The sequence below is a fragment of the Thunnus thynnus genome, chromosome 22, assembly GCF_963924715.1.
Source record: "Thunnus thynnus chromosome 22, fThuThy2.1, whole genome shotgun sequence".
Taxonomy (NCBI): Eukaryota; Metazoa; Chordata; class Actinopteri; order Scombriformes; family Scombridae; genus Thunnus; species Thunnus thynnus.
The window spans coordinates 14999815-15025511 of record NC_089538.1 but is presented as its reverse complement, the minus strand read 5'-3'; the positions used below and the strand labels follow the sequence as shown (position 1 = coordinate 15025511).

The 25697-nt window shown below is 40.0% G+C and overlaps 1 protein-coding gene and 1 long non-coding RNA gene across 5 annotated transcripts in view; one reads left to right on the top strand and one right to left on the bottom strand.

The window, feature by feature from the left end:
- Positions 1 to 21732, top strand: part of stim2b (stromal interaction molecule 2b) — a 45267-nt gene extending 23535 nt beyond the window's left edge. The window contains exons 3-12 of one of the 4 annotated variants that reach the window (XM_067579151.1): positions 7870 to 7981; positions 9187 to 9298; positions 13159 to 13274; positions 13372 to 13549; positions 13694 to 13871; positions 15331 to 15492; positions 17067 to 17167; positions 17955 to 18193; positions 18302 to 18488; positions 19240 to 21732. In XM_067579151.1, coding sequence (XP_067435252.1) covers positions 7870 to 7981; positions 9187 to 9298; positions 13159 to 13274; positions 13372 to 13549; positions 13694 to 13871; positions 15331 to 15492; positions 17067 to 17167; positions 17955 to 18193; positions 18302 to 18488; positions 19240 to 19870 — 2016 coding nt within the window. In that variant the 3' untranslated portion in view covers positions 19871 to 21732. Of the gene's footprint in view, positions 1 to 7869; positions 7982 to 9186; positions 9299 to 13158; positions 13275 to 13371; positions 13550 to 13693; positions 13872 to 15330; positions 15493 to 17066; positions 17168 to 17954; positions 18194 to 18298; positions 18543 to 19239 lie in introns of all 4 variants that reach the window. The other 3 variants (XM_067579150.1, XM_067579149.1, XM_067579148.1) reach the window with 3 other exon arrangements.
- Positions 21733 to 22691: 959 nt separating this feature from the next.
- On the bottom strand, positions 22692 to 23321 carry LOC137174100 (uncharacterized). The gene is made up of 2 exons (XR_010925275.1): positions 23131 to 23321; positions 22692 to 22964 (listed from the first exon to the last, which is right to left on the bottom strand). It is a non-coding gene; the product is annotated as an uncharacterized lncRNA (long non-coding RNA).
- Positions 23322 to 25697: the final 2376 nt, after the last annotated feature.

Genomic DNA, 25697 nt, shown 5'->3' with positions numbered 1-25697 from the left:
TTAAAACCAACACGTGTTTCACAGTTTATATCACCACACAAAGATAAAAAGTACACGCACACACACACACACACACAGATAATTTACAGGTTGCTGAGTCACTGACATGACAGATGCAGCCGCCTACAATTGCCGGCTGGTCCATGATAGGGCGCATACAGATCTGTGCTTATCTGAATAGAATGAATGGATATATCCGGTTGGCAGCCGACTGGGGGCAGCAACTCTGAGTGGCTGGTACTGTGAGTTGCTGCTGCTTTGGTCACCACAGGAAAGGGATCCGTGGGTGCAGAGATTGCTGACAACACTGAAAGCATCCCATTTGATCACATTTATATGTACGCATGGCGAGGATGAATTAAATATGCGTGTATTCTCACATTTTAATCCGCCTTTGGATATATTTCCAAACTAGATTCCCTCCGCTTTTGGAAATGAACAAGTTTTACATCCTATTGATTGTTTTCAACTATAATCTCATTGATTTCTTCAACTCAGGTCTATTTGTATACTTGGGTCCTGCAGCATGTGCCATTCGACACGCTCACACACCCCAAAAAAAAAAAAAAAAAAGAAGCCTCCATTAGCATGTGCGTTAAACATGTTAACACTTACCGCGAAGTGGTGAGACGGGGTAAGCAAACAAGGAAGTGGTGAGGCCAAGAAGTATCAGTCGCTGACATGTCACGTCACAGTCAGTCAGCACGTTGAACAAAAGTTGTTCAAAAGTTGATATTTGGTGCTTGAGTGTTGTGGTAAAACACAAGTAGCTCTCCAGTGAAGCAGACATAGATTTTTATCAGAATCAGTTGGCATGATAATTGGCAGTTTTTGTTGCACAATGTTATTTTTACCCGCATTACCATGCTCTGCCATGGTTATATGACATTTGAAATCGAGTGAAATGAAGTTTATTTTTAATATGTGTCCAGAAAACTGCCAAAAAAAAATCCCAGAAAGTGATCGATTTTGCTACCCCTGAAGCTATATTTGCTTGTTCTGGTCTTAGATCTTAGAACTGTCAGATATTTCTCCCCCTCCCTGCCTCATCAGCTTAAATAAATACAAACTAGAAATGTAGACCTCTTGACAAGTGTGTATTTATAGTCTCAAAATGAAATCACTTTTTTACAGTCCTCCGAAAGCTTGTGTAATTTGACTATGGTAGAAGAATTTTATTAGGTATCGAATCCAGCTGTAATCCCGTTAAACATAATCCTGCAAGTCAGGGCGTCCTCTGGGGTTTTTGAGTGACATCTTGGGGGTCTGATGGTGAGAACAGTCGCTGGGGGACGGCAGGTGCACGTCCTCTCTCTTAGGGGTGCTTGGCTGCCCGTCTGCCAAGGAGACAGTCCGCTGGATCATGTTGCATCACTTTGAAATTGCAAGAACCCAACCCACGTCACAGCAAGGGGGGCGACGGTGCTGCTGCTCTGTGTGTGTGTGTGTGTGTGTGTGTCTTGGTGGAAAAATTAGGCTTGCGTGTGAGTTCTACATCTGTGCAAGCAATACTGTATATATGCTGTAGTTTTGTTTAGGCTGGTACGAAGAGAGGAAATTCGAGGAGGCTCATGAAGCGTCTTGGCTGCATCTATAGAAAGGAGGAATTCTGGGAAGGTTCTTGAAGGTGTTTGTTGACTTGTCTGGGAATGTTCTAGAGGGAGCGTTCAAGAGAGAGTTTTTATTCATGACCTACTGCTTGGAGCCAGAGCATGAGGACTTTGTGTAGTGGGGTCAGTTCACCCAAACCTAGTGATATCTAACAATGCAAATAGGTTAAAGAAATATTAACATTTTGGGGAAATATGCTTAGTAAGTATCTTGCAGAGAGTTAAGTGTGGAGCTAGCGAGGAGGCGGTTGGCTTAGTTTATCATAAAGACGGGAAGTAGGGGGGAAACGGCTAGCCCCGCTCCCTCCAAAGTTCAACAATCCACCTGCCAGCTCCTCTCAAGCTCACTAATCAATCAGCAGCCGGATGCAGTGTATTCTTGGAGTCTTGTCATCACGGTGAAGTTGCCAGAAGTCACTACGCCTGGTTGCCAAGTAATAGTTGAAACACATAACTAACAATAACCTTAAAACCACACATTGTTGTTTTTGTATTTTGTTTTTTTGTACACGCTGGACAAACAAGATACAGCAAGTTAGTTGGTGAGCGTTAGAGGATAACTTTTACTTGCTCCATACTTCATTGCAGCCATGAGAGTGGTATCAATCTTCTCATCTAACTTTGACAAGAAAGTGAATAAAAGAACTATTCCTTTAACAAAAACCTCAGCTCACAAATGGTTTACACTGTGGTAGCTATCTCTTCAATATCTCCAGGTTTGTTAGGCCACTGTGATTTTATCCATTCATCCATTGCATTAGGGTTTTGGTAGAAATCTATAAAGTGGATATCTCAAAACTGGGACAAATAACACCAAAACTATATGCATGGATAGATACCACTAAAAGTTAGTGAGAAAATGTATTTTTAGTAATTTGGGTAAAATCAAATATTGTAGACTTATGCTGCTTTGAAGATAACTTAGTACAACTAAGAATTTGCGAAAAATGAATTCTCTTCTGCTCTATTAAAACTAGACGCCCTCTTTGATCTTGGTAACAGACCACACAGAGCCAATTTTGAATACATGAAAAAAGAAAAAGCACGGGGAAGATTTTATCATGCAAGTGATGCTTTCACAATTGAGATTGCCCAGCTGTCATGTGTGATAAATCGGTTGCGCTCCAAGTAGCTCATGTGTTTCATAAATCATGACCAAGCATACCACACTTTTTGTCCTGAATTTATAATATATTAATAACAATTAATCAAACTAATTATCCTCTTTCTGCAGTTTCTTATCACCGAGTTTGATTCACGTTGATATGAATGTGTTTTGAGCGGACGCTGAGGTAGAAAAAAAAAAAAAAACCCCACTTAAGGTGATGATGATAGATAAGCGAAGGATAATAATTTTCATTAAATGAGATGATGTGGACAGATTGGGTAGATACCGGAGAAGAATAGAGTCACAGTAGACTGTTGGAGAGAGCAGAGGCTCATGGGAAGTGTCTCAAACTCAGCCCACCCTTTATCTGGAATCTGACATGAACAAATATGTCTTTGTTTGCTACTGTGTGTGTATGTGTGGGTGTTTGCCCCTGCCTGTGTCTGACCATGTGTCATACCCTTTCTGTGCTAGGCCTCTGCGGGTGTACGTATAGAATAAGTGTTAGTATTATTGTCTTTTCAGGGCTGAGCGTTGGTCCTATGTCAGCATCTTGTATTCTTCAACCCTTTGTCACCCAGTGGGGGACGTGTTTACTATCATATCAAAGTGTCAACACAATCTAAGACCACTTTATTCCTTCTCTAGCAGGAGAGGCCAATTTTAGCCATTTCTGAATGTGCCCTTTTATTGTTTGCGGTTCTCCTTTGACATTTCAGAAGGCTACACACCGTGGCTGTAATTAACACCGCTATTATCCTATCTAAACTGTTAACCACAGAAACCACAAGGCTCCCACACAAAGACCTATCTTTATATATGCGGCTCACCACTTAGTTTATATGACTCCATAAAGCTTTACAAAGCCGCCTTTGACCATATGCAAAGCTGCTCTATCAGGCTGCTTGCAAGGAGATGTTTCATGACGCAGCACTTCAACCAACTACAGCCATTTTTAACACCCTTATGAAGCAGCTTTTTGTATGGGGTATGGTAATACTCCCTTATAAGTCCCTAAAGGTGTTACAGCTGACAGTGTGAATACAAATGAAGCAAAAAATCTAAACAAAAATTCCAAAAATAACCTTTTAAACATTCGTCTTTTCAAAAATAAGTCCTAATGCTCGTCTTCATTCATCAGGACTTTTCTATTTTTGTTCATGTGCTCTGGCAAGTGTCCTTGACGTTTGCATCCTTGCCAGCAGGATTTCATTTCTCATAAAGTACAGTGAGCATTAAAGGCTTTGCAAGACATTTATTTGGAATAGTATTGCACACATTGTGGTCTCTCCAGTGACTCAGCAGACAGTTGGTTCCTTCACTCTGTTCCTGGCTTTACATCAGCGAGAAAACTCATTTGCATTTGTATTGTGTAAGAAGAAGGTGAAGAAGAAAAACAACCCTGTGCAAAGACTTTAGGCCTCTCGGAGTATTTTGTCCACTACTGGTGTGCTAAAAGGTCTTTTCACACCAAAACAAAGACCTCAGGAATAACTTTGACTTGAGTGAATACAGGCTAGAACAGCAACTATAAAGTTAATGTAGGACTGCTTTACGCTCATTATAAATCTGTAGTTACTACCCTGCCACTAACTCTACTGTTTTTTGTTTATGTTGCTGTTCACTTATAGTCCTATAGCCATAAATTTGACTGTTCTTTAATGAAGTATAGTGTTTATAGTGTTGCACGAACCTTTCATGAGACCAAATAATAGAGTTGGAGTTTGGTGGGAAAGCTGATTTTATTTCAGATCCAGCTCCAAAATCAAGGTCGTTACCAATCTGTCTCAACTTTTATCGTCTCTCTTTCTTTTCTACTAGCAAAGAGATGGTTATTTACCTAAACTGCCAATGCTGGCCTAATTTCATAAATTGTATCTGTTTGGCAAAACTTGAATTTTAGTTATTTAAAACTGTTAATACTTATAATAGTTCAGAGATGTTTTGTTACTGCGTGGAGGCGTTCGCTATCGTCTTCCATCAAACTACCTGCAGTAAGTAAGATTTGATGGGAGATTTGAAAGGTGTCAGATTTGGTAAGCAAATATCAGATTTGATAAACTGCTATCAAAACCCAGTCATGCTGAATAAATACAAGTCAGTAGTATCTGCCAGGGTCTTTAGTAAAAGGCCACACCCCTTGTATTTTCTCATGACCTGTTATGAATGATAACATGCAAGTTGAATGTGTGTTTAATCCTGCGTCACACAGCAGGTCAGTGTGTGAAAGTGGTATTAAAGTGTTAGGCTGCTGATAAAAAGAACTTTGCATCACCAGTTGGCACACCTTTACTTCCCACAGGTGTTTGATACGGGCTGGAGATTCAGATTTGTCCAAATAAAAGAAGAGAACTCTTAATGTGGGTGTTGTCCACTTGAGTACATGCATTTTCACCCTCTTACAATGTCCATCACTATTGTTACTTACTCCAGTAATCTCTTCGTTGTAAAAGAAATGGATACACAATTTTTCCGTTCACTTTGACAACTTAAGTACCATCCCATCCTATCGCTTGAATTTGTGATTTGGATATATGCACGAGTGGGCGCATGTGCCAGAAGTGAATCTCACAGAGGACATTTTCAATTCCTTGATCACAGTGGGAGATTTTTTGTTTCCAGTGACAGGAAAAATACTGGAAACATGTGCAGCAGGCAGCCTCTCAACACCAGACTGCCATTATGTATTCAATGTCAAACCTGCAGCACTCACGCGCACACAGTGGAGATGTGTTTGGTAGATTTTGAAGACGATGGCCACACGGTCTGCATGTATGTCGTGTCTACTTCATGATGATTAAAGCGCTTTTAAGGCTGACTCAGAAGAATGTTAGTGCAGTCAAGCATCGATGATTACTTCTGTCTTAGTGCGGGCACATGACATTTTTCAAGCACTGTTAGAATCTGGGAATGCTGTCTTTATCAGATGATGTGTCAGATGTGAAACCCATTGATCTTTACCTTGATTCACAATGGAGTGAAATGCCAGAACACCTTCTGCTGCAATTTCAGTGTAAGGTGACAGAAAAATACTGAAATCTGTCAATTCTTTTGCAGCAGGTTCATACTTTCTTCTCTACAGACAAAAGGAGGTTTCTGAGTCTGGTTTAGCTACCTCTTAGCTGCTGCTGACATGTACAGACAGTATGTGCTAGTACTTCAAACAGCACATTCAGCCCCCAACTAATCACACCAAGGTTGAAAATGCAGGGACTTTTAATTCCTCTGTGAATTTAAACTTTGGCTTAGACATGTTTACTTTCAGTTCTACCAGCTAAGCTTCTCTTTGTGTGTCCCTCAGCAACAACTAATAGCATTTAGCTGCACACCTGCATGCTTCATGTTATGTTTACCTTATATACGCAATATATTGATATTAGACTTTTGCATGCAACTCCAGCATATCTTATCTATGGGTAGTCCATTAAATAAACAAAGTAGCTTGATATATGTTTGCTTCACTTTATACACTGTTAGACTGTCGACATTCTTATGAATTTTATTGGACCAATAATTTAGGCTTTCAGAGGAGAACATGTCCAGATAAATGGAATTGAATTTAGCTTTGGATGAGTAGTTTGATACCGCTCTCACGCCTGTACGTTCAGTATGGCTAGTGGGTGGTTAACCTAGCAAAGCATAAAGTGGGAACCCTAGCTAGCCTGGCTCTGTTTGAAGTTCGAAAATACACCTGCCAGCACCTCTAAACCTCATTAGTTAACATGTTGTATCTTGTTTGTTTAATCCGTACACAAACAGATATGTAATAAAGACAAGTTATAGTTTTATGGGGGAGTTACATCTGTTTTCCAGTGTTTATGGTTTATGCTAAGTTAAGCTAACATCTCCCTGGCTCCAGCTCCCTATTTAGTGCACAGAAAGTAGTATCAATGTTCTTATCTTACTCTCGGCAAGAAATTGAATAAGAAAATGTTCCTAACTATAACTTTACCCTTTTACCATCCAATGTTACACCTGCAGGATGCTGGAACATTCACAGACTAGCTATGTCTGCACCACAGCAGACTAGCTATGTCTGCACCACAGCTAATATGGCTATGGTTTGGTTAAATTGAGGCCAAAATGGGGGCCAAAAGGTGGGCGAGGGGTAGAGTTTAACCTTTTAACACAAATTACAAATTCATTATAGTAACTTTCATAAAGCCCAAAACTTATCCATCCAATTTCTGTATAATGTTTGTTAAATGTTTAATTGCAGTTTAACTAGCTAGCTTCGAGAGGTAGCTGTAGCAGTCTCATCTACTGAATTAGATTTTTTTAGGAGTTGGGAGTCTGGTCATATCAGGTCTTATTGACATACAATAGTACAGTGAAAGCACTACTAACCTAAATGTAACTTTGGTGGACTAATGCCAATAGTTCACCCCAAATCTACACCTTAAGTGTATACTCTACTAGTTCGAATGACTATAATTTTGCATCGCAAAACCCCCGCTGGATGTTAACTAAATACAGAGAATATAGCCAAGGCAATCACTCATCATAGTTACAGTGCATGTTTTCAGAATAGCATAATTAACTGCAGGATTATTAAAAGCTAATTAGTTATCAAAGCAGGTTGGATGTATGAATTAGGCATGAGTTAAATGTTTAGTTTTATGCCAAGGCCACACACACACACATAAACATAATGTTCCAAGATGAATGCTTTGAGGTGTTTGGTAGTCAGCCATGGTCCTTGTTAATGCTGCTGGTGTTCAGGCAATTCTTTGGTGTTTTTTTTTTTTTTGCTATGGCTTTCTCTGCAGTGGCATTTAGTTCTAAGCTACCAAAGGAGGACAGCCGGAAACTTAAAAAACGCACACATGCACACACAGGTGGAAGTGATGCCTCTGCCATGGGTCTCTTTCTCTTTTCAAAGTCCCTAAAAGGAAGAAAGGAGCAAGAAAAGAAAGTGTGTGTGTATGCGAGTGTGTGTGTGTGATCCGAAGCCAGACTTTTAGGCAAAGCCAGCTCTCTACAGCTCTCAAAACCACACATGGAAACACACAGACAAGAACAATCTTCCCTACATTTCTCAGCGAAAGCAGAAAGCTCACTGTAAAATGTTGTAAACTAACAAAACTATATTTATTTTGACATCTCTGAAAGTCCTGGAAAACTTTACTCTGCTCTCCCTTATTTTTCTAGTTTATAATAGAAGACATGAAGCAGCAGCAAACCAACAAGCACAGCAACCTGCACCGCGAAGACCAGCACATCACTGTGGAGGAGCTGTGGAGGAGCTGGAAGACCTGTGAAGGTAAAGAAAGGTCCAACCAAGGTCACTAACACAAACACTTCTACATTTACTCTCCTGTGTAACATGAGTGTAATGAAGTAGAAGAGGAGGGAGGGAGGCAGAAGAAAATACTATATAAATACGCCAAATCACGTGACACAGGTGTTATTTCTAGTAATCAGTAATCAGCAGGTGAGACACCCTTCTGACAGGCTGATGTTGTCACCTTAAAACTCAACAATACTTCTGTGAGCTCAACACTCCCAGCACTGATGGAGAGAGTGAATTATGTACAGTACATATGCAAAATACTCCTTAAAATTTAAGCGCTATTTTATTCACCATCTGTAATGACACATCTGTGATTTGTCTTTAAAGACAACTTCCAATCTGTGATTCTCAGTCTGTACATGTGCAAGTGTTTGTTTATCACTCCGGAAATATCTGTGACGCTAAGAGGTTTTGGAGCAAGTTTTCTTAACACGCACTCATGCTTCCTTAGCATCTGAAATAAACACACATACTGCAGAAACTAATCATAGCATTCAGTTACTAACTGTGACAAGGCGGTGGCAGGATTCTTCTGTTACCTGCACTGCCTTTGCCACCTAGAAACCACAACAACCATGTGTGTTATATTTTGAAAAAAATATTAAAGGAAATATACAAATATATAAATATTTTTTTTCTTTACCCCACACTTTACCCCAATTATATCATTTATAAGCAGAAACAGCTTAATAAATGGTTTATAACACACTATAATGTGTTTTTTTTAGCAGATAAAAGTGTTATCCATGTACTGTATTTGTCAACTGCTATAAATCCTGTTGGCGTCCATAACTGGATGCAGGATGAATGGCAAAATGGTGAAGGTGTAGTTAAAATTGTTGACAAATACTGTACATTAATAAGCACTCAAAATGTCTGTTAATAACTACATCATAGTGTATTATAAACCATTTATTAAAAATTTATATATTGCGTATAGATGTTAAAAAGGGGAACTTAAAGTGAAGTTTCACAGGTTGCTGGGTCACACTCTTTGCTAGTTTTAGTATATTCCTGGCTGTGCAAAATGTATTTTCTTTCTCAACTTTATTGAAAACAGTCCAGTGCCAGGGAATTCAATTATGACAAAAAAAAAACTTCCTCTATGCATTTCTGTTGATAAAATTATTAGCTGAATGCTTAAAACTGCCCTCTTTTCTCTCCCCCTCTATCAGTCCACAACTGGACCACGGAGGACACGGTGCAGTGGCTGAAGGAGTCGGTGGAGCTGCCTCAGTACGAGAGGAACTTCCGGGACTTCCGGGTCACAGGGAACACATTACCACGGTTAGTGCAACTCACCTCGAAACAACCTCTTACTCTCTTTATCGCTCACAACCTCTCATTAACCTGTGCAGTGCATCCCTGCTCCACTTTCTGTACCGCTGTTAATAAGGCAAAAAATATTATTCTGCACTTTCTTGGCAAATGTTACAAGTGCTTAATGTCATTTCTTTGCCTCTAATTAGGTTGTTTTGTTGTTGAGGAGCAGTGAAATGTGTTTATGAACAGAAGCCTTATTATGATTTTTGTTACAATACCCAAAGGCAGCTTTAGTTTTCATTACTCTGTTCAATGCTGCCCACTGCTGGTCATAAAAGGTAACACAAGGGGGGAAAAAAGACATGCAAGCAGATTTCTCTCCTCAGTGTATTTGTGACTGTATTGTTCTTTTAGAAAAGTTTCCTCATCTGTTGTTCACATTGTGTCTGGTTTTGTAACCTCCGCTATAATCTCCATTTTTCAAGACCACATCAATTTACTTTACATGATGTTAAACGCATCCATCGTTACAATCTGTAAATAGTTCCATCTTTAAATAGCACGCAAATTACATCCAGAAATCCTACCGATAGCACTGTGAAGACAAAAATGTTAACAAAGAAATATGAGCGCCGACAATTACAGAAGAAACTCAGACAGTGGCGGGACACTTGTGGAATGTGACTCGCTGCAAACTGCATGAGTAGATGGGAAGGGTGGGTGAGAAGGGGGGAGTTATTGAGGGGTTTCGTGTTACGACACAGGGCCGCTGGGCGCTGACTCATGAAGTGATGTCACAGCGAAGGGGTACAGTTTCCACAGACTGCCATGTTGTCTGAGCCATTTAAGATGGTGCTGGTATGCGGACGCTTCTCGTGGGAAGAAGAAGAAGAAAAACGAGGAGACGGTGGTGTCATGGAGGTCGAACTAGGCAGAGAGCACATGAGAATGATCTGGTGTTTCAGTGATCTCCATTCGCTGTAGTCGTAATATGCTGCTGCGCATCCCACTCATAGCCACACAATCATGTCTGTACTTCTTAGTATTTCAGCAATATACAGCTTTAAGACCCGTACTGATATTTTTTAGATAAAGGTAGTTGAGATTGAATTAATCCATCCATTTTTGAGTCACTTTTTATTATCATTTCACCATTTTTGTGCTTATATTATAATTTCTTTTTTTCTCAGAATTAGTTTTTGTCAGTTTTTTGACTCATCTGGAGACATGAGACACTAAAGTGGATACATACTATGACTTTGCAGCCCTTTTTTAGTCACTAAACCATGAAATTGTGTTCGTCTTTATTTATTAAAGGACCTACACAGGCTGAAACAGTGAATAAAACGGAGAGAGAGAAATGGTGAGACGACTTATAGTAGGACATACAGTACCTCACATAATGTAAATACTAGTGACAGTTATATGAGGTACATGAGCTCTCCATTCAGCACCACAACACAAAAAGACGTGCATTACTTCCTGTTACTACTCGTTCAATTAACCTTTTTGTTTCCCTCCATGACTTTCTTCTTAAATTCTCATGACTTTTATTGGCTCACAGCAGGACCAGTCTAGTGTGTTCTGATTGAAGTAGCCGGTAAAAAGTACTGTTTATATTATTTTTATTATATGTTTACAGCAGTAATGTAGTCAAAGAAGTTGAAAACAGGCTATTTAACTAAAATTTTCTCACATAAAGCTGTTGGATGAATAGAAAAGTGTCTTCCAAGTTCAGCAGTGAAAACACTCTTTTGCGCTCCTGTGCTTTTCAGACATGTGCAACACGTGTCAAAACAGCCCGGCATCAGGTTCTATTTAGCCACAGTTCATCTGGGCTTCTTTATATCTTTAGTCAGCAAATTGAATAGTTGAAAAATTGTGGAAACACAAAATCTTGCGATCCTGTTGTTGAAGTTGGCTTAGGAAATATTCCTTAAAAGCTCCAAAAGTCTAATATATTAGTCCTACCATAACTTGAAGGGCACGCCTTAATGTGTTATTCATTCTGTAACCCTTAAGATCACACGTAATGTGTATTATTTTAAGGGCTTATTGTTATTTTAAATGATAAGGAGTAACAGACATTGGGCCTTGTTTTCCAGCAGGCGCAAGGCCAGCGCTGGTCCAAACGCAGAATTTCCTGAGGCGCAAGTCTACTTTTTGTGCGTCTGTGTCTGTTTGGTGATTTCAGGCACCAAAAGAGCACACTTGACACTGACATGGGAGGAGAGGCACGGCTGAGGCTGTGTTTATGCTGATTAGGCGGTGCAGTGCAATTTTGGTGCTCATTTTGGCAGACGCAGGGCAATTTTCATGGCCTCGGTTGGCAGAGGCGCACAAACGTCTCCGAAATCACCAAACAACTTTCATTTCAGTTTGCTACACATTTTTTTAATTTCCTGCCGATTGACATGATAATCAAAACACAATTTTGTTTTTAAGGAAAATTCTGACCAATAATATCATCCACATGAGCGTAATCCGGTGACCCAGAGTTCAGAAATACATTCTGTCGGATTCTGTTTCCCAGAACAACCAGTAGAATGTCTGATCTCTTTCCATGTTTATTAAACAGCTGTAGTCCTCACACAGCAGGAGGAATGATACGTGTTTTTCATCTGCAGTCTCTAATTTGAGAGAGGGGCTGTGCATCAGTTTACACAGGGATTGCACAGCAGAGGAAGCTTCATTAATTATTTAAATCTTCCAATGTGGCAATAGGATCAGTCAGGATCTGCAGTAATTAATGTTCTGCATTTTCTAAACATCAGACTGGAAAGCTGTTACTCACATATTCCAAGTTTGACTATAAAATAATTTGAAGTAACACAGCTGTCCTCAGGATGTGTCCTGAGCTCCAACAAATCTGTCTGGACATTTTTATTAAATAAAAGATCAAACTGAGTTTAGAGAATCAAAATATTTCTTCTATCATGTCACAAGGATTATTACAGTGAGTTTTCAGTCTTGCACATGGACATGTATCCAATCAGTGTGTAAAATAGCCTTTGACAACCGGAGGTCCTGTGTGCACTCTTCCTAAACAGAGTTAGGCATACATCAACATCCTGTATGCCATGAACAAATAAAACATGTTTGTGAAAACAGGTTTAAACACAATCCTGCTTACTTAACAGACAGCCAGCACTTCATTCATCCCTTAAATATTTCAGCGAAACAGTGGTAGAACTCGTGTGCTTTTCAAACACTAACCAGCAAATCTCCAAACCTGATTTTGGATCTGTCTATTTAAGGATATTGTATATACTTAAAAGCATAAATGATGATTTTCAGAGGAGGAGAACCACAGAGTTTAAGTGTATTAATTATCCTATATTAACTGGCAGCAGCACCGGTATGCCAGCACACATGAGAACACATCAGCTTTATTTTCATTCTGTTCATTGTCAGCATATTTGGATCGATGTATATTAATATATGGAGTGTCCTCAATTTGTGTTTTGGAACATCAGCTGCTTCACAGACGTGAACTCATTTCTCACTCAGCCTCTCTCCCCCGTTTCACCTGTTGCTGCATTTAAAGAGAATGAGAGGAACTTGGTCATTACTGAAACCTGCCCCGACTCCACCTGCACATAATGCATTCCTCCCACTAATAACATATTCACTCTCTCCTCCACATTACGCCTGGCTGAGCCCAGAGTGCACTAGTGCTGATGGTTGGGAAAATTGCAAAAATATGTTGGTCACACCCACACATGCCATACGCCAGGAATTAAGACTTGGATCTGCGCCCTATTCTGGGAAGAGAGGGCCCGCTGACTTAACTGTACAGACATAGACAAATGTAATAATTGAATTCTGACTACATGCACTAAATATCCTCTCACTGCAGATTTTTCTTTCTCTCTATGTTTCAGAATAGCGGCAAATGAGCCGTTGTTTATGTCGATGCAGCTAAAGATATTAGACCAACGACATAAACAAAAACTAAACCTAAAGGCACTAGATGCAGTGCTTTTTGGCCCCCCTCTCCGTAAGTATGCACAGTATTTTGAACACCATCAGTATTTATTAAAGCGAAATGCATAGTATTTGCAAAAACCACCAATGCTCTTGCCTCCCTACTGCAGGTCCACAGCATAACTGGATGAAAGACTTCATCCTAATGATTTCCATAGTGATTGGTGTCGGGGGCTGCTGGTTTGCCTATGTGCAGAACAAGTCCAGCAAGGTGCACATCTCTCAGATGATGAAGGATCTGGAGAGCCTGCAACATGCTGAACAGAGCCTCTTCGACATGCAGAGCCGGTAAGAGAACGAAAGTGGTTCTAATTTAATGTACACCAATACAGAGAGATAGAGGATGGAACGGATCTTAAAACATAAACCATGTCAAATGTTATGTTCTAAACTGGTCCAGTCTCGTCTTCTCTCTTCCCTCTTGTCTCGCAGGCTGGATAAAGCACAGGAGGAGAACCGGACTGTGGCTGTAGAGAAGCAGAACCTCGAGCAGAAGATGAGGGACGAGATCACCGGAGCCAAAAAAGAGGCTCACAGGCTTCGAGAGCTGCGAGAGGGCGCCGAATGTGAGCTCAGCCGACTCAAATATGCTGAGGAGGAACTAGTACAGGTAGGGCTTCCCAGACTACATGTTTCCCCGAAATGCTACATGCATGAGGTAAACGCATGAATGTATTTTAAGAGCTGGACACCGGACTCAAAGATGGCACTTGTTCAATTGAATGGGAATTGCTCGCCCAGTGCGTGAGCCAAAAAAGTTTCTAGCTTCCGGGTTTACTTCTGGGTCTACGGCCCACTGATTATGTGTAGTAGTATTTCTCCTGCTGGCCCCGCACTTGAGTTCCCACTCGGCCCATAGACTTTACGTTGAGATGACGTCATAGATTTTAAAATATGTTAGATAAGAGGGTCCAACAGTGGACCTCAGATTTCTGAACCCCAGGTCTGCGAGGTCTGCCACAAAAGTATATAAGCAAATCGGCTACTACTTTACAATAAATTTAACACCTTTTCACTCATAATGGAGAGCTAACAGTATCTTCTGTGTAATAAAATATGCTATAAGTGAAATAAAAATCTAAGAGAGCCACAGAAAGAGTGAAATGTTCAGGTATCACTGGGCAGATATAAATGTATCCTCAGTCTTTAAGATGTTTGTAGCTAACTAGCTAACTTCTACATGCTAACTAGCATTTTAACATTAGCAAGGTGTGGAAAAAAACAAAATATGATCCAACTTTATGCTGATGTTAAACATTAAGATAACAGATATGCTGCTAAATATTAGCTTGTTGAATTTGTAACTAACTAGCTAACTACTGAATGCTACCTATCTGACCTCTGATCTTTTAGTTTGTAGAAGCTAGAAAGTGTATAAATATATTATTGCAAGAAATTTAGTGTATTTACAACTTAAAAGACATTATATGCATGATGCAGTTTAAATATTAAAATTTAAATAATCCATTCATCAGATGGCTAAATAATGTCTTACTGTTCAATCAATGAAAACCGGAATTTGTTTACTTTTGGCTTCTTCATGATCTGCCTACTTTCAGTTTCTATGCAGACATCAGGAATATTCTATTGGCTCATGTATGCAGGACAGTCACATTTATGATCATTACATGAATAAGCTTTTAAATATTCTATTCAAAGAGCCAATATATGGACCATTACTTATGCATGTAAATGTATTCATTTCTGCTGCTAAAACACCTCGAAATGAAAAGATTCATTTCATATTTTTCATGTTAAATTTTCATTTCTCCCACAAAATGCCTTCTTTGCATACGCACAAGATTGCCCCATTTCCATCCACATAAAAAAATACACCACCAATATATCTAACAGTTCCTCTTGGTAATGAGTTCTCCACTCGCAGACGAGCCAGAATTGGGCTCATTTTTACACAGCGAAGTCAGAATTTAAACAGTAAAATGCAGCTCATTTGAAATTCAAAAAGCACTCGCCCTCACTTACAGTATTTGATCAACAATCTCATGGGAAAAGTTGTTAAATATTTGACAGTGAATTTCACCTTGATGTATCCTGTACCTCCCGTGTAGGTGCGAAAGGCTCTGAAGCGAGCAGAGAAAGAGATGCAGTCAGAGCAGTCGGTGCCTGAAGCTCTCCAAAAGTGGCTCCAGCTCACGCATGAGGTGGAAGTTCAGTACTACAATATCAAGAAACAGAGCGCTGAGTTTCAGCTCTGCGTCGCCAAGGACGAGGTAACATCAGATGCTCTTACCTAAAGTGACTCGCAATGTTTTTTTGTTACCACTAAGCTAACCTGCAAACACCTGGTCTGTGATTTAAGACCTTTTTAGCATCAGTTTGCTTTACACACCACAAAGGTGATAAGGGGGTTTTTTAGTGTTCAGCAAATTACATGCGGTGGAGGTTGTGCAATATTTGAATTGGAGAAATTTGAATTTATATCTCTCAAATGAATGCATTTGATTTGGTTAGATTCTATTTTAAACTGACAGAAGATGCTTGAAATTATTACATACTGTATATAACCATTTACAAACATTTATTTTAACAAATTAAAAATATATTTCAGGCATCCTCAGTTCAGTGTCCTGGGCGTTGAGAGGCAGGAGCCTTCCGAATTAAATGCCGCCAAAAATGTTTCCAATCAGGTCTCAGCAAACTTAGTGTTGGTAGAAATAATGGAAAAAATGGAAAATAAAAATTGAAAATAGTGGAAAATAACAGCTTTCCAGAGACTTAAAAATGCAGAAATATCTCAGGAAGCTGAATCTGAGTTAAGTGTAAGTCTATTTTAAATTAAAGTAACAATCTCGAAGATCTCTGTTTCGTTTTCTTTGGCGGCACCTGTGGCGATAAGCAGTAATTGCAGGTGTGTTATTGGACCTCACTCAACCTCAGTCCTCGAGATTAAACAGTGTCACTGTGTCACGCTAGCAGAGACTAGAAAAAAACATATGCCGCTTTGCAGGTGAACCGACCACTGGGTAATGGAAAACGCGCCGCTAACTGCGCTACCTGTGATTTGAATGCATGGCTGGAAAGTCGCCACCAACACCCAGTTCTTAATAGTCATAATACTGTAAATGCAAGTGCTTTCATCAGTGATTTATCGGCAATAAATAGTGATAGACATTTATTTAAATGAAAATCTTCGGGATTATTACATTAAATTTCAACCAATTGGAATCCATTTCAAAAAACATTTTAAAAGTCACATTTTTCAACAAGTTCAACAGTGTAATATGAGCATGCCACAAACAACTATATGCAAGTCTAATAAAGTTTTATACTGGCACCAAGCTCCTTAATAAACCACAGTAAATCTACAGAATTGAATTATCCACCAATACAATTAATGGTCCCATTTTCCTAATTTGCTTTTCTTAACGATTTGGCCAAATTATGTTTTAAGTGCATTGCTCTTTTTTGTTTTGTTACTTGCATCTGACAGAAGTCCGTAATTCAGGCTGGAGAGGATATGTGCAAACATACAGTAGATTGATTAATGAGATGACATCAGTCTCCTTTCCATTTCAGTTCAGAGAGTCCCTTAAGACTTGCAATCAGTTTCCTTGAAGAGCCTCCAACAGACCTCAGAGTTTCATTAGTCATAGTAGAGAAATGATATTGTTCAAATAAATGTTATTTCAGAGGCTTTTCCACCCTGATATTAATATTCTGTTTGATACAAGAAACAACAGTATCAAAACAAGCTCTCAAGAACCCTTAAAACCACAGAGGAGAATTCTGGATAGAGATAATGAGCCAAAAATTGATTTTGAAATGTTTTGTTTTTGCATTTCAGGCAGAGAAAATAAAAAAGAAGAGAGGTTCTGTTTTTGGAACTCTTCATGTAGCCCACAGTTCATCACTGGATGAGGTGGACCACAAGATACTAGAGGCCAAGTAAGAGCACACACACACACACACAATTAATTTAATGCAGCAGACAGTCTTATTTTAAATGACGTATGAACAGTACATGTGTATGTACAGCCAAACAGTTGGCTACAGGAGGTTTCATCACTGTCCTTGACCAGCCTTATTGATTTGTAGTAATGTGAACCAATGACACTACTTATTGATACTGAATGTTACACAGAAGGTCCTTGTGTCATATTGAATATCAGGTCATGTTATGCTGGCATGTTATCAATATGATAGTATGGAAATCTGCTGTTGTTTGAAGTATGTTTTGTTTTGCCCATATACATTTATATATATACACATGTAATATTCTTCATCTGCTGAGAGGTTAAATGAGGGTTTTGGTGCCATTTCACACCAACAAAAGGTCAGCTCAGTTTGCATGTGTGAAACCCAAACAGTGACAATATCTGACTGTATAGTGTCAAAGTTCTGGCACATACTTGACCACATTATTCTGTTCTGTTAAATTTTTTCAGTAACCACCTAAAATTTCTTAAACTTAGAACTTTATCTATCTTGTATCTAACCAAGTTGTCCTACTGTGATAAAGGATTCCTTGATCTTTAAGGAAAAGTCACAAAAAAGAGAGAACAAAGTCAAATCTTTTATATGAACACTTTATTAGGCAGAAGAATATAAAACCAGCAGGCTTCTGTGCAAATCCTGACTAATCAAAGCCAAGATGACTTTTTACTGAGTCTGACACTTTGTTGCAGGAGCACACCCCTTCTCATTCGTCTGTTTCTTTTTTTTTTTTTTTTAGGAAAGCCCTCTCAGAGGTAACAGCATGCCTGAGGGAGCGACTGCACCGCTGGCAACAGATTGAGAAGCTCTGCGGCTTCCCTGTTGTCAACAACTCGGGGCTGCCGAGCCTGACGGCCAGCCTCTACTCAGACCACAGCTGGGTGGTGATGCCGCGAGTCTCGGTGCCTCCCTACCCTATCGCAGGAGGAGTGGATGACCTGGATGAGGATACGCCTCCCATCATTCCACAGTTCACAAGTGAGGAAGCCAGCAGAGGATTTTTATACTTTCTACTTTGATGTGAAAATGAATGCAGAAATTGTAACAAGGTTTTTCTCTGGCGCTTTATCACCCTTTCCTCAGCAGCCACGTTGATCCGGCCCTCGCTGACACGCAGCAGCAGCCTGTGTCGTTCCCGACGGAGCCTGCTGAGCTCCCCGCAGTCCTCGCTGATGTCTCCAGACCCCGACCTGCTGTCCATGGCCAGCTCGTCCCTCTCCTATCGCCCCGAGGCAGACGACGAACATATCATGTTCAGCTCGGATAGGAGGGGGTATGTAGCGGTGGCCGGAACGCCGCGGAATGGTTTTACAGTTTGGACTCACAGGTGTTTTATCCAGACATTCTCACTAACGCTTTAAGCTTGGGGGTTAAATGGCAACGTTCGTTATCAGGTGATGTAGTGTGTGGAAGATGCATGAATTACCTCCACTGGAAGCTGCACATGATACACCGTCATTAACTAACATAATTAAGAAGCACTTTTTCCCCAATTTGCTTTACTAATGTGTCAGTAAAAACAAAAAGGAAAAAAAGTGGCCAAAAAATTCTGTGCATGGTCAGTAGCACCGTGTAGAATAAATTAACATTAAATTACATTATTTAGCACCAAGTTAGATATATCTGAGCTTTCAAAAAATTAGTTTCCCAGATTTAATAAAACTTTATGGTGAATGGTGACATAAACAGTATTTACAAGTTGGAAACTGGTTATTACCGGTGGTGGGAAATCCCACATGACACGAATGCAACATTAGTATTATTGGAGGGCCTCAAAGGTAGCAAAAAGATAATTCAGTCTGATATTTTAACTGTATAGTCAGGGTAAAATTATGAGATTAAAATGACCAGATTTAAAAAGTCACCATGAGACTCACTACATTTTGAAGCTTCAAAGTTACAGAAATTAAGACATTTTCATGGGCACAGATGAATTTTATTTATCCCTTTTTTTCTTATAATTTGATATGTGATACTTACAGTTTGGCAGTTGTGACACGTGTGCGTCTGCTCTTCTCTCTCAGGGAACCGGCTCAGGAGGGCGGCTCCGACACAGACTCTCTCAGCTCCTCCATTGGCCGCAAGCAGCTGCACAACCCCTGCACGCCAGGCTCAGAGACGCCCTACCGCAAGATCTCCCGTGAGGAGCTGCTGCTGTTCAGCCAGACTCCCGAGCTCCCTGCCTCCACCGCCTCCACCACCCACACCAGCAGCAGCAGCAGCAGCAGTCTCAGGGAATCCACGCCTCCTCCCATGCCTCCCACTCCGGCCACCACCCCCTCCGGCCCACCCTCCACCTCGCCGTCCCCGGCCTTGGAGCACCACCCTTTTGCACACAGAGGCTCGCCCGACCTCACCCGCATCATACCGGAGTCCCAGAGCGCGACCTTCTCGCAGGGGAACGTCACCTCTGCGACGGGGAAGGGCATGTACAACGGTATCCTGGAGAAGTCCTACAGCTTCGGCCAGCTGCCCGCGAGCATGCTGCCCAACGTGGGGCGTTACCCATCTCTTACCTCTCTGGACTCGGAAGGCCGGAGTTTGGGAAGGGAACACAAGCTCCAGAGCACCTCCTCCCAGGACTCCAGCGACAATGGAGAGAAAATCAAGCGCTCCTCCTCTAAAATTAAAAGCTTATTTAAGAAGAAAAAATAAAAACTTGCAAAGATAGTGAGAGACAAAAATAAAAATATTGAGAATTGTTTTAGCCCTAATACTATGTAAAAATGGACATCACTGTAAGCTAAAACATTTCATTTTCTCTTTTTTTTTCTTTTTTGGTGGTCAAAGATGGAATGTAGCTCAGTCTGGGTGCCTTCAAACGTTCCCCAGAGTGGTAGCATTATTTTTCAATAATGCCTTTTTATGTAGTTCACTCGGGCCTCACAGGGAAACCTGCAAAGGACAAGGAAGAGTCAATGAAAGGTCAAAGGTCATGCCAGTTGTCGTACAGACAGCCATAACACATGACCTGTTTACTGTCTTCTTTTAATTTTGAACCAAAAAGTCACTAAGTGTCGGGGTCTAAAGGTGCAGTCCATAAATTTATTTTTAAGCACACAGTGTGACTCAGAAAATTCTCATGTGTAGTGAAAAAAAAAAAGATCAGAGGATTTCTTAGAACATTTCTTGACAGTTTCCTTCTATGGTGTCCTAACCACTTTCCCCTTTCAAATTATGGATTGCATCTTGCGAAGTGTTCGGGTCACGAGCCGTCTGTGCTTGAAGTGAGCTCCAGTTTACGGAGGCTCCTGAACTCACGTACTTGATTAATTTCCTTTGGAAAAAAAAAAAAAAAAAAAATCCTGCTAAGAGTTTGTTGCACTACTGCTTTCCTGGTATTTTGGGAAAGAGCCGCTGCTGGCGGAGTACATATTAAATAAAAATATAGAGATGAGAGGAATACATGGGCAGCAGCATTGGAGACTCAACACATGATGTCAGAGCCAAAATTATCTGATGTGTCTTTAATGCTGCTGCTTATGCATGTCTCAATATATATATATATATATAAATATACATATATATACTTTGTTTTCACATTATTATGTTCTTATAGATGTTTTTAAATAGATTTATATTGGTGGGGGTTCCTATGAGCTGATCTTTACTGAAGAAAGTTCATTGCATATGCAGATTTAACCCGCACCAGTTCAATGACCAGTGTCATTTTCCCTGTAATCTAGCTGTCCCTTACTACTTGATTAACTGCATCCTGTAGCCATACCAACATACCATTTCCATTTTTTGTCTTAATTACCCTATCCCCTTCCAAAACTTGGTGTCACTACCAGATTTTGCTCAAATTGTCTGTGCAAATAATTCTTTGCCAAATGCGTGGTATTGCCAGATTAATGGATACACACACGTGCCAGGAAGTTTAAGACGATTGCAGGAATGTAATTTTTTAAAAAGAGAATCTGTAATCGACAGCCGACCACGCCGTCTGTACTGTGTCAGGCATTTTAAGGCAAACACTAAGGATTATTTGTTTACTATTTGATCCGCGTCTGATCGATACACCAAGATCTGCCACCCGCCACACACTAAGCTCGAAGCTGACCCATGCAATACGGTCCTGTTCCTCACCTCTGGGCCTGCTCCGAGCGCACTGATGTCAAGAGCTCCTGCTTCACACTGTGATTTCTGCCTTCTTCCCTTCATCCTGGACTGGCTGTCACTGCTGCAACTTATGTCGACAGGGTCACGTGACTATGTGACGACCATGTCAGCAGCGACATGACGCCGTGTACGAGGTGTGTCTGGGTGACAGGACGACACAATGGACGCGAGGATCCAGTGGCCTCTGTTTTTAAAACAATATATATATATATATTTGAAAGGTCGTGGACAATACAGCACACAATGAAGGAAATAAAAGTCAGAACTGCAAGACGAGGAGAAAATGAATGTTTACGAGACATTAGGGTTTTTTTGAGAACATTTTGTGTGTGAATATTTGTATACTGTAGAAGAATTAATAAAAAAATTGAGGCATCAGTGATGTTTCAGAGTCATATTTATTGCAGTGTGTCATGCTTATTTTGGTTAAATTGTTTACTGTTTTCTATACATTTCAAAAAATCCCATAAGTTTATTTTCTGGGGGGTGTGGAGTTTGAAAAGTGGGTATTTATCAGGCCCAAGAAAAAATGCTGTCAAGTTGCATTATGGGAATTGTAGGATACTGTGTTTTCTGATTTTGACCCTACTAGGAACTAAAAGTCACGATATCTCATCCTTTGTTGCTTTGATTTTAAAAATTATTTTGTAAATCTGTTTCTGCAAGTCCCCCAACTATTATAGAAGTGCAATAATAAATCTCTAGAATAACTTTAAAATAAAAAGGACATACTTATCTCTGCCTGCAACTAAGGATTATTTTCTTTATTGATTAATCTAATAATTTTTAAAGCTGGTAAGTCATTCAGTCAATAAACTGTCAGAAAATGGTGAAAAATTACCATCACTATCCCATGGTGATGTCTTCAATTTGCTTGTTTTGTCCAACCAACAATCCAAAAACCCAAAGATATTCAAATAGAAGAACAAGAAGAAACAGTGAAGCAAAGGAAAGAAGCTAATCTCACATTTGAGAACCCAAAACCCACAAATTGTGAGCATTTACGATTAACCGATCATCACAATTGTTGCCAGTTAATTTCCTGTTCATTGACTATTTGTTTCAAATTTCCACAAATATTGATCAGTTTTTTGAAATAAAGAAAGCCCCTAAATACTGCATAAAGATGATTCTAATGCCTGAATGTCGGAGGATCAATGGGTGTGATATATTTGCTGTGCAGCTCGTCTTAAAAAGTTTCAGCTGTGACTCGTTTCCCACAGAAAACAGTCTCGACCCTCCGTCTGGAGCCCACATCCTCCCCGCAGCGGAGAGCGCAGAAATGTGGGGAAAAATATCATCCTGACACCCCATTTGTCTTGAGAGTGGGGAAAACCGTGCTACAGAGAAGAAAAAGCATGCATGATTGCTTTATCAATACAAAGTGAACATGATGAAACTTGTGTTGATGGTTCATCAATTCGGCACACTAGGAGAGGAGCAGGGACGTCTGCCGGTGATGAATGTGTTGTTTGGGCTCTACTGTACACAGCAACAAATCCCAGCCTCTCACACACAGGACCACCTTATTGGCCCTTCATCGACTGGTGGATGCAGTTACCGCGGCGATCACATGGTGTCAGCAGAGCATCAGAGGAAACTAAACAGGAAACATGTCTTCCACACCCTGACATGGAAACGTACACAGTGTCAGCGCATGTTAGGTGACCGGAATCAGACTTGTTTTATTTGTCAAGTTCAAGTAAGACCACATAAGAAGAAAGTACTTTCCTAAAAAGTGTGTGTTTCAAGTCTATTTCCCAGCGGATATGTACTTACAAATACAGGCCTACCTCGGTTGTTTTAGTCTAACACAGATTTCTCTCAGTGGCACTCCGTCTCCCTATTCTGCCATCTCAGCTGAAGTAAGATTCACTGTGGTGTAACCAGCAGACGACAACCGAACACTGAATCTTGCATTTTCTCTTTGATGTCACATGAGTGACTTTTTGGTTGCCTAGGGGCATCGAAAAGATTTGACCAGTCTTTTCAACCACACAAGGAAATCAAATTAAATGATACAATACAATTAAACAAAAACAATACAATTAAATAAAAACAATACAATTAAATAAATGATTAAATACAATAAAATTAGCACATAATTAGATGAAATTGAATGAAAGCAAATAACTTAAGTTAATTAAATTAATGTGTTAAATTACATCAACTTAAATAAGTTAATTATATTACATTAAATTAAATAGCTAAATGAAATTAAACATACTTGGATACAATTATATTTAATTGACATTTATTATATGGCTATTATTTCATTCAATTGTTTTAAACTTCTAAATAACACAGAATCAATTAGTAGATAATGATTTGGTAAATAGATGGATAGTTAAACAAATAATTAAATATTAGTTACTTCATATTAGTCCCCTCGTTTAAAGTGGTGCATGACTCAGCATAATTCCCTTACCCTATTTCTGTGGGTTAGGGTTAGGGTTCCTGAGGTGTTACTGAATTATTAATTGCTGCAACATTGCAGAGCCACAAATCTACATCTATCCACTTTGCAACTAACACTTTTCCTGTGATCTGATTCGAGATCAGTACATTTTAAACTGCATTCAGCTGCCACCGTGTCCCATATTCTCTTCCTACTTTCGTCCTCTCTGCTTCCTCTCTTTCCTCACAGGAGCATGGCAGGTTGTGAACACATTGTGGATATTTATGGCCCCCGAACGGCACTGCAGAGTTGTAATTGGCCCCACAACGACGCTAATGTTGAGAAAGAGGAGCCATGCAGGAGGAGAAAAGTGATGCAATGCTCTGGCAGAAGATGGCAGATCCTCCCCTTAATGAATGCTGCTAGAGAAGGTAATGAATTGACAGAGGCCTTAAAGGAACACATACGTAAAGTGAGTGTGTATCAGTGAGGCTTTTACCCCACCTGTCACTGTGCGTCACATCTCTACCACTCCTCTCTGCCAAAATCAGCCTCTCTCATTTCTTTATCACCATCACTCAACACCCTCTCCCTCTCTCTCGTTTGGATCCCATTCCATTGCAGTATAATGGGTTTATTAGTGTGGTTAATGCACTGTGACCTACTGGGGCTTGCCATCTACCTTTTTCATGCGCAAAAAAAAAAAAAAAAAAGAAAAAGAAAAGGTGGAATGTTTTTAAAAGAGGAGCATTACAGAAATGAAGTATAAAGGAAGAGAGAAAACTCTGGTCAGTGTTTTGAAAGCAAAATTAAAACTGACAAATTATGTAAATGAAGAAATAATGACAAAGAAAAGAATTTTAGAGAGGAAACAGAAGCTGCGAGCGGACCCCAAAGCAGATGTGCGCATTCATAGCCGTTATAAGAAACAGCAGCAGAGAGTCCATGTTGATAGTTGCCATGTTTACCCATGGTGGGACAGACAAAGTCAGCTTTGGCACCAGCCGCGCTCAGTGCAAATGAATGTTTATGCTCCAAAACCTGCAGCCAGTTTGTAGTATAATGAAGCCATTCCAGTCGGGAATGTGGTGTTCCTGTGTCTGCGAGAGCAAAGCCAAAACAGGGATTTACAAAGGGGAGGCTTTACCTGAGGGTGGGTGGGGGGGGGGGGGTATTAAGGTTTGAACAATGACAGCCTTCAGAACACATCTTTGAAGCGTAATTGAAGAATTTTTGTGTGTCTGACATTGTCTACAGTACAAGTCAGGGTTTTGGTAAACACCAAACAGCTGCACTGGTAAATATTTTTTATGAACAGTGGAATAAATTACTATGTGTAATTTGAAGTTTGCTTGAAGTGTGAAACCCACCGAGAATTATCCTCCTATGGAAGCGCATTGCATTCACCAACTAAAAGACAAGACTAGGTCAAAACCTAGTAATGGCTGGACCACGTATGAAACACTAGAGGAAGTGCACCAGGCTTTGAATGAAGCCAATTTGACATAGAGCCTTTCTCAAGTGCACTATGTTTGGACTTGGCAAACATCCTCAAACATCCGGGGACGGGAGGACGCAGGACGATCATTCCGCAATAGGATAGCACCAGCTCAGCTTCAACAAACCTACCTGACTGTACTGTGACAAAATAATCTCAACTCAAAGCTCCACTAACACTTTTTCCTCATCAAATAACCTCATTGACAGAGAGATGCAGTAAATTGTTATTCAGTCTGTAATGTAGCTGTAATAAAACAATAAAAAAATGAAATTTAATATAGACTGATCTGTTCATTTTAATACATTCATATTTATTGAAATGTGGTGATATCTGTACATATAGAGCTCCAGAGGTAGTGCTGTTGTCCAGTCCAATTAAAACATGAAGCTTTACTTTACATTCAGACAAACTCATGTGGCAGCTACAATTGTTGGATTCATTGGATCATGTTCTCCCTGGGA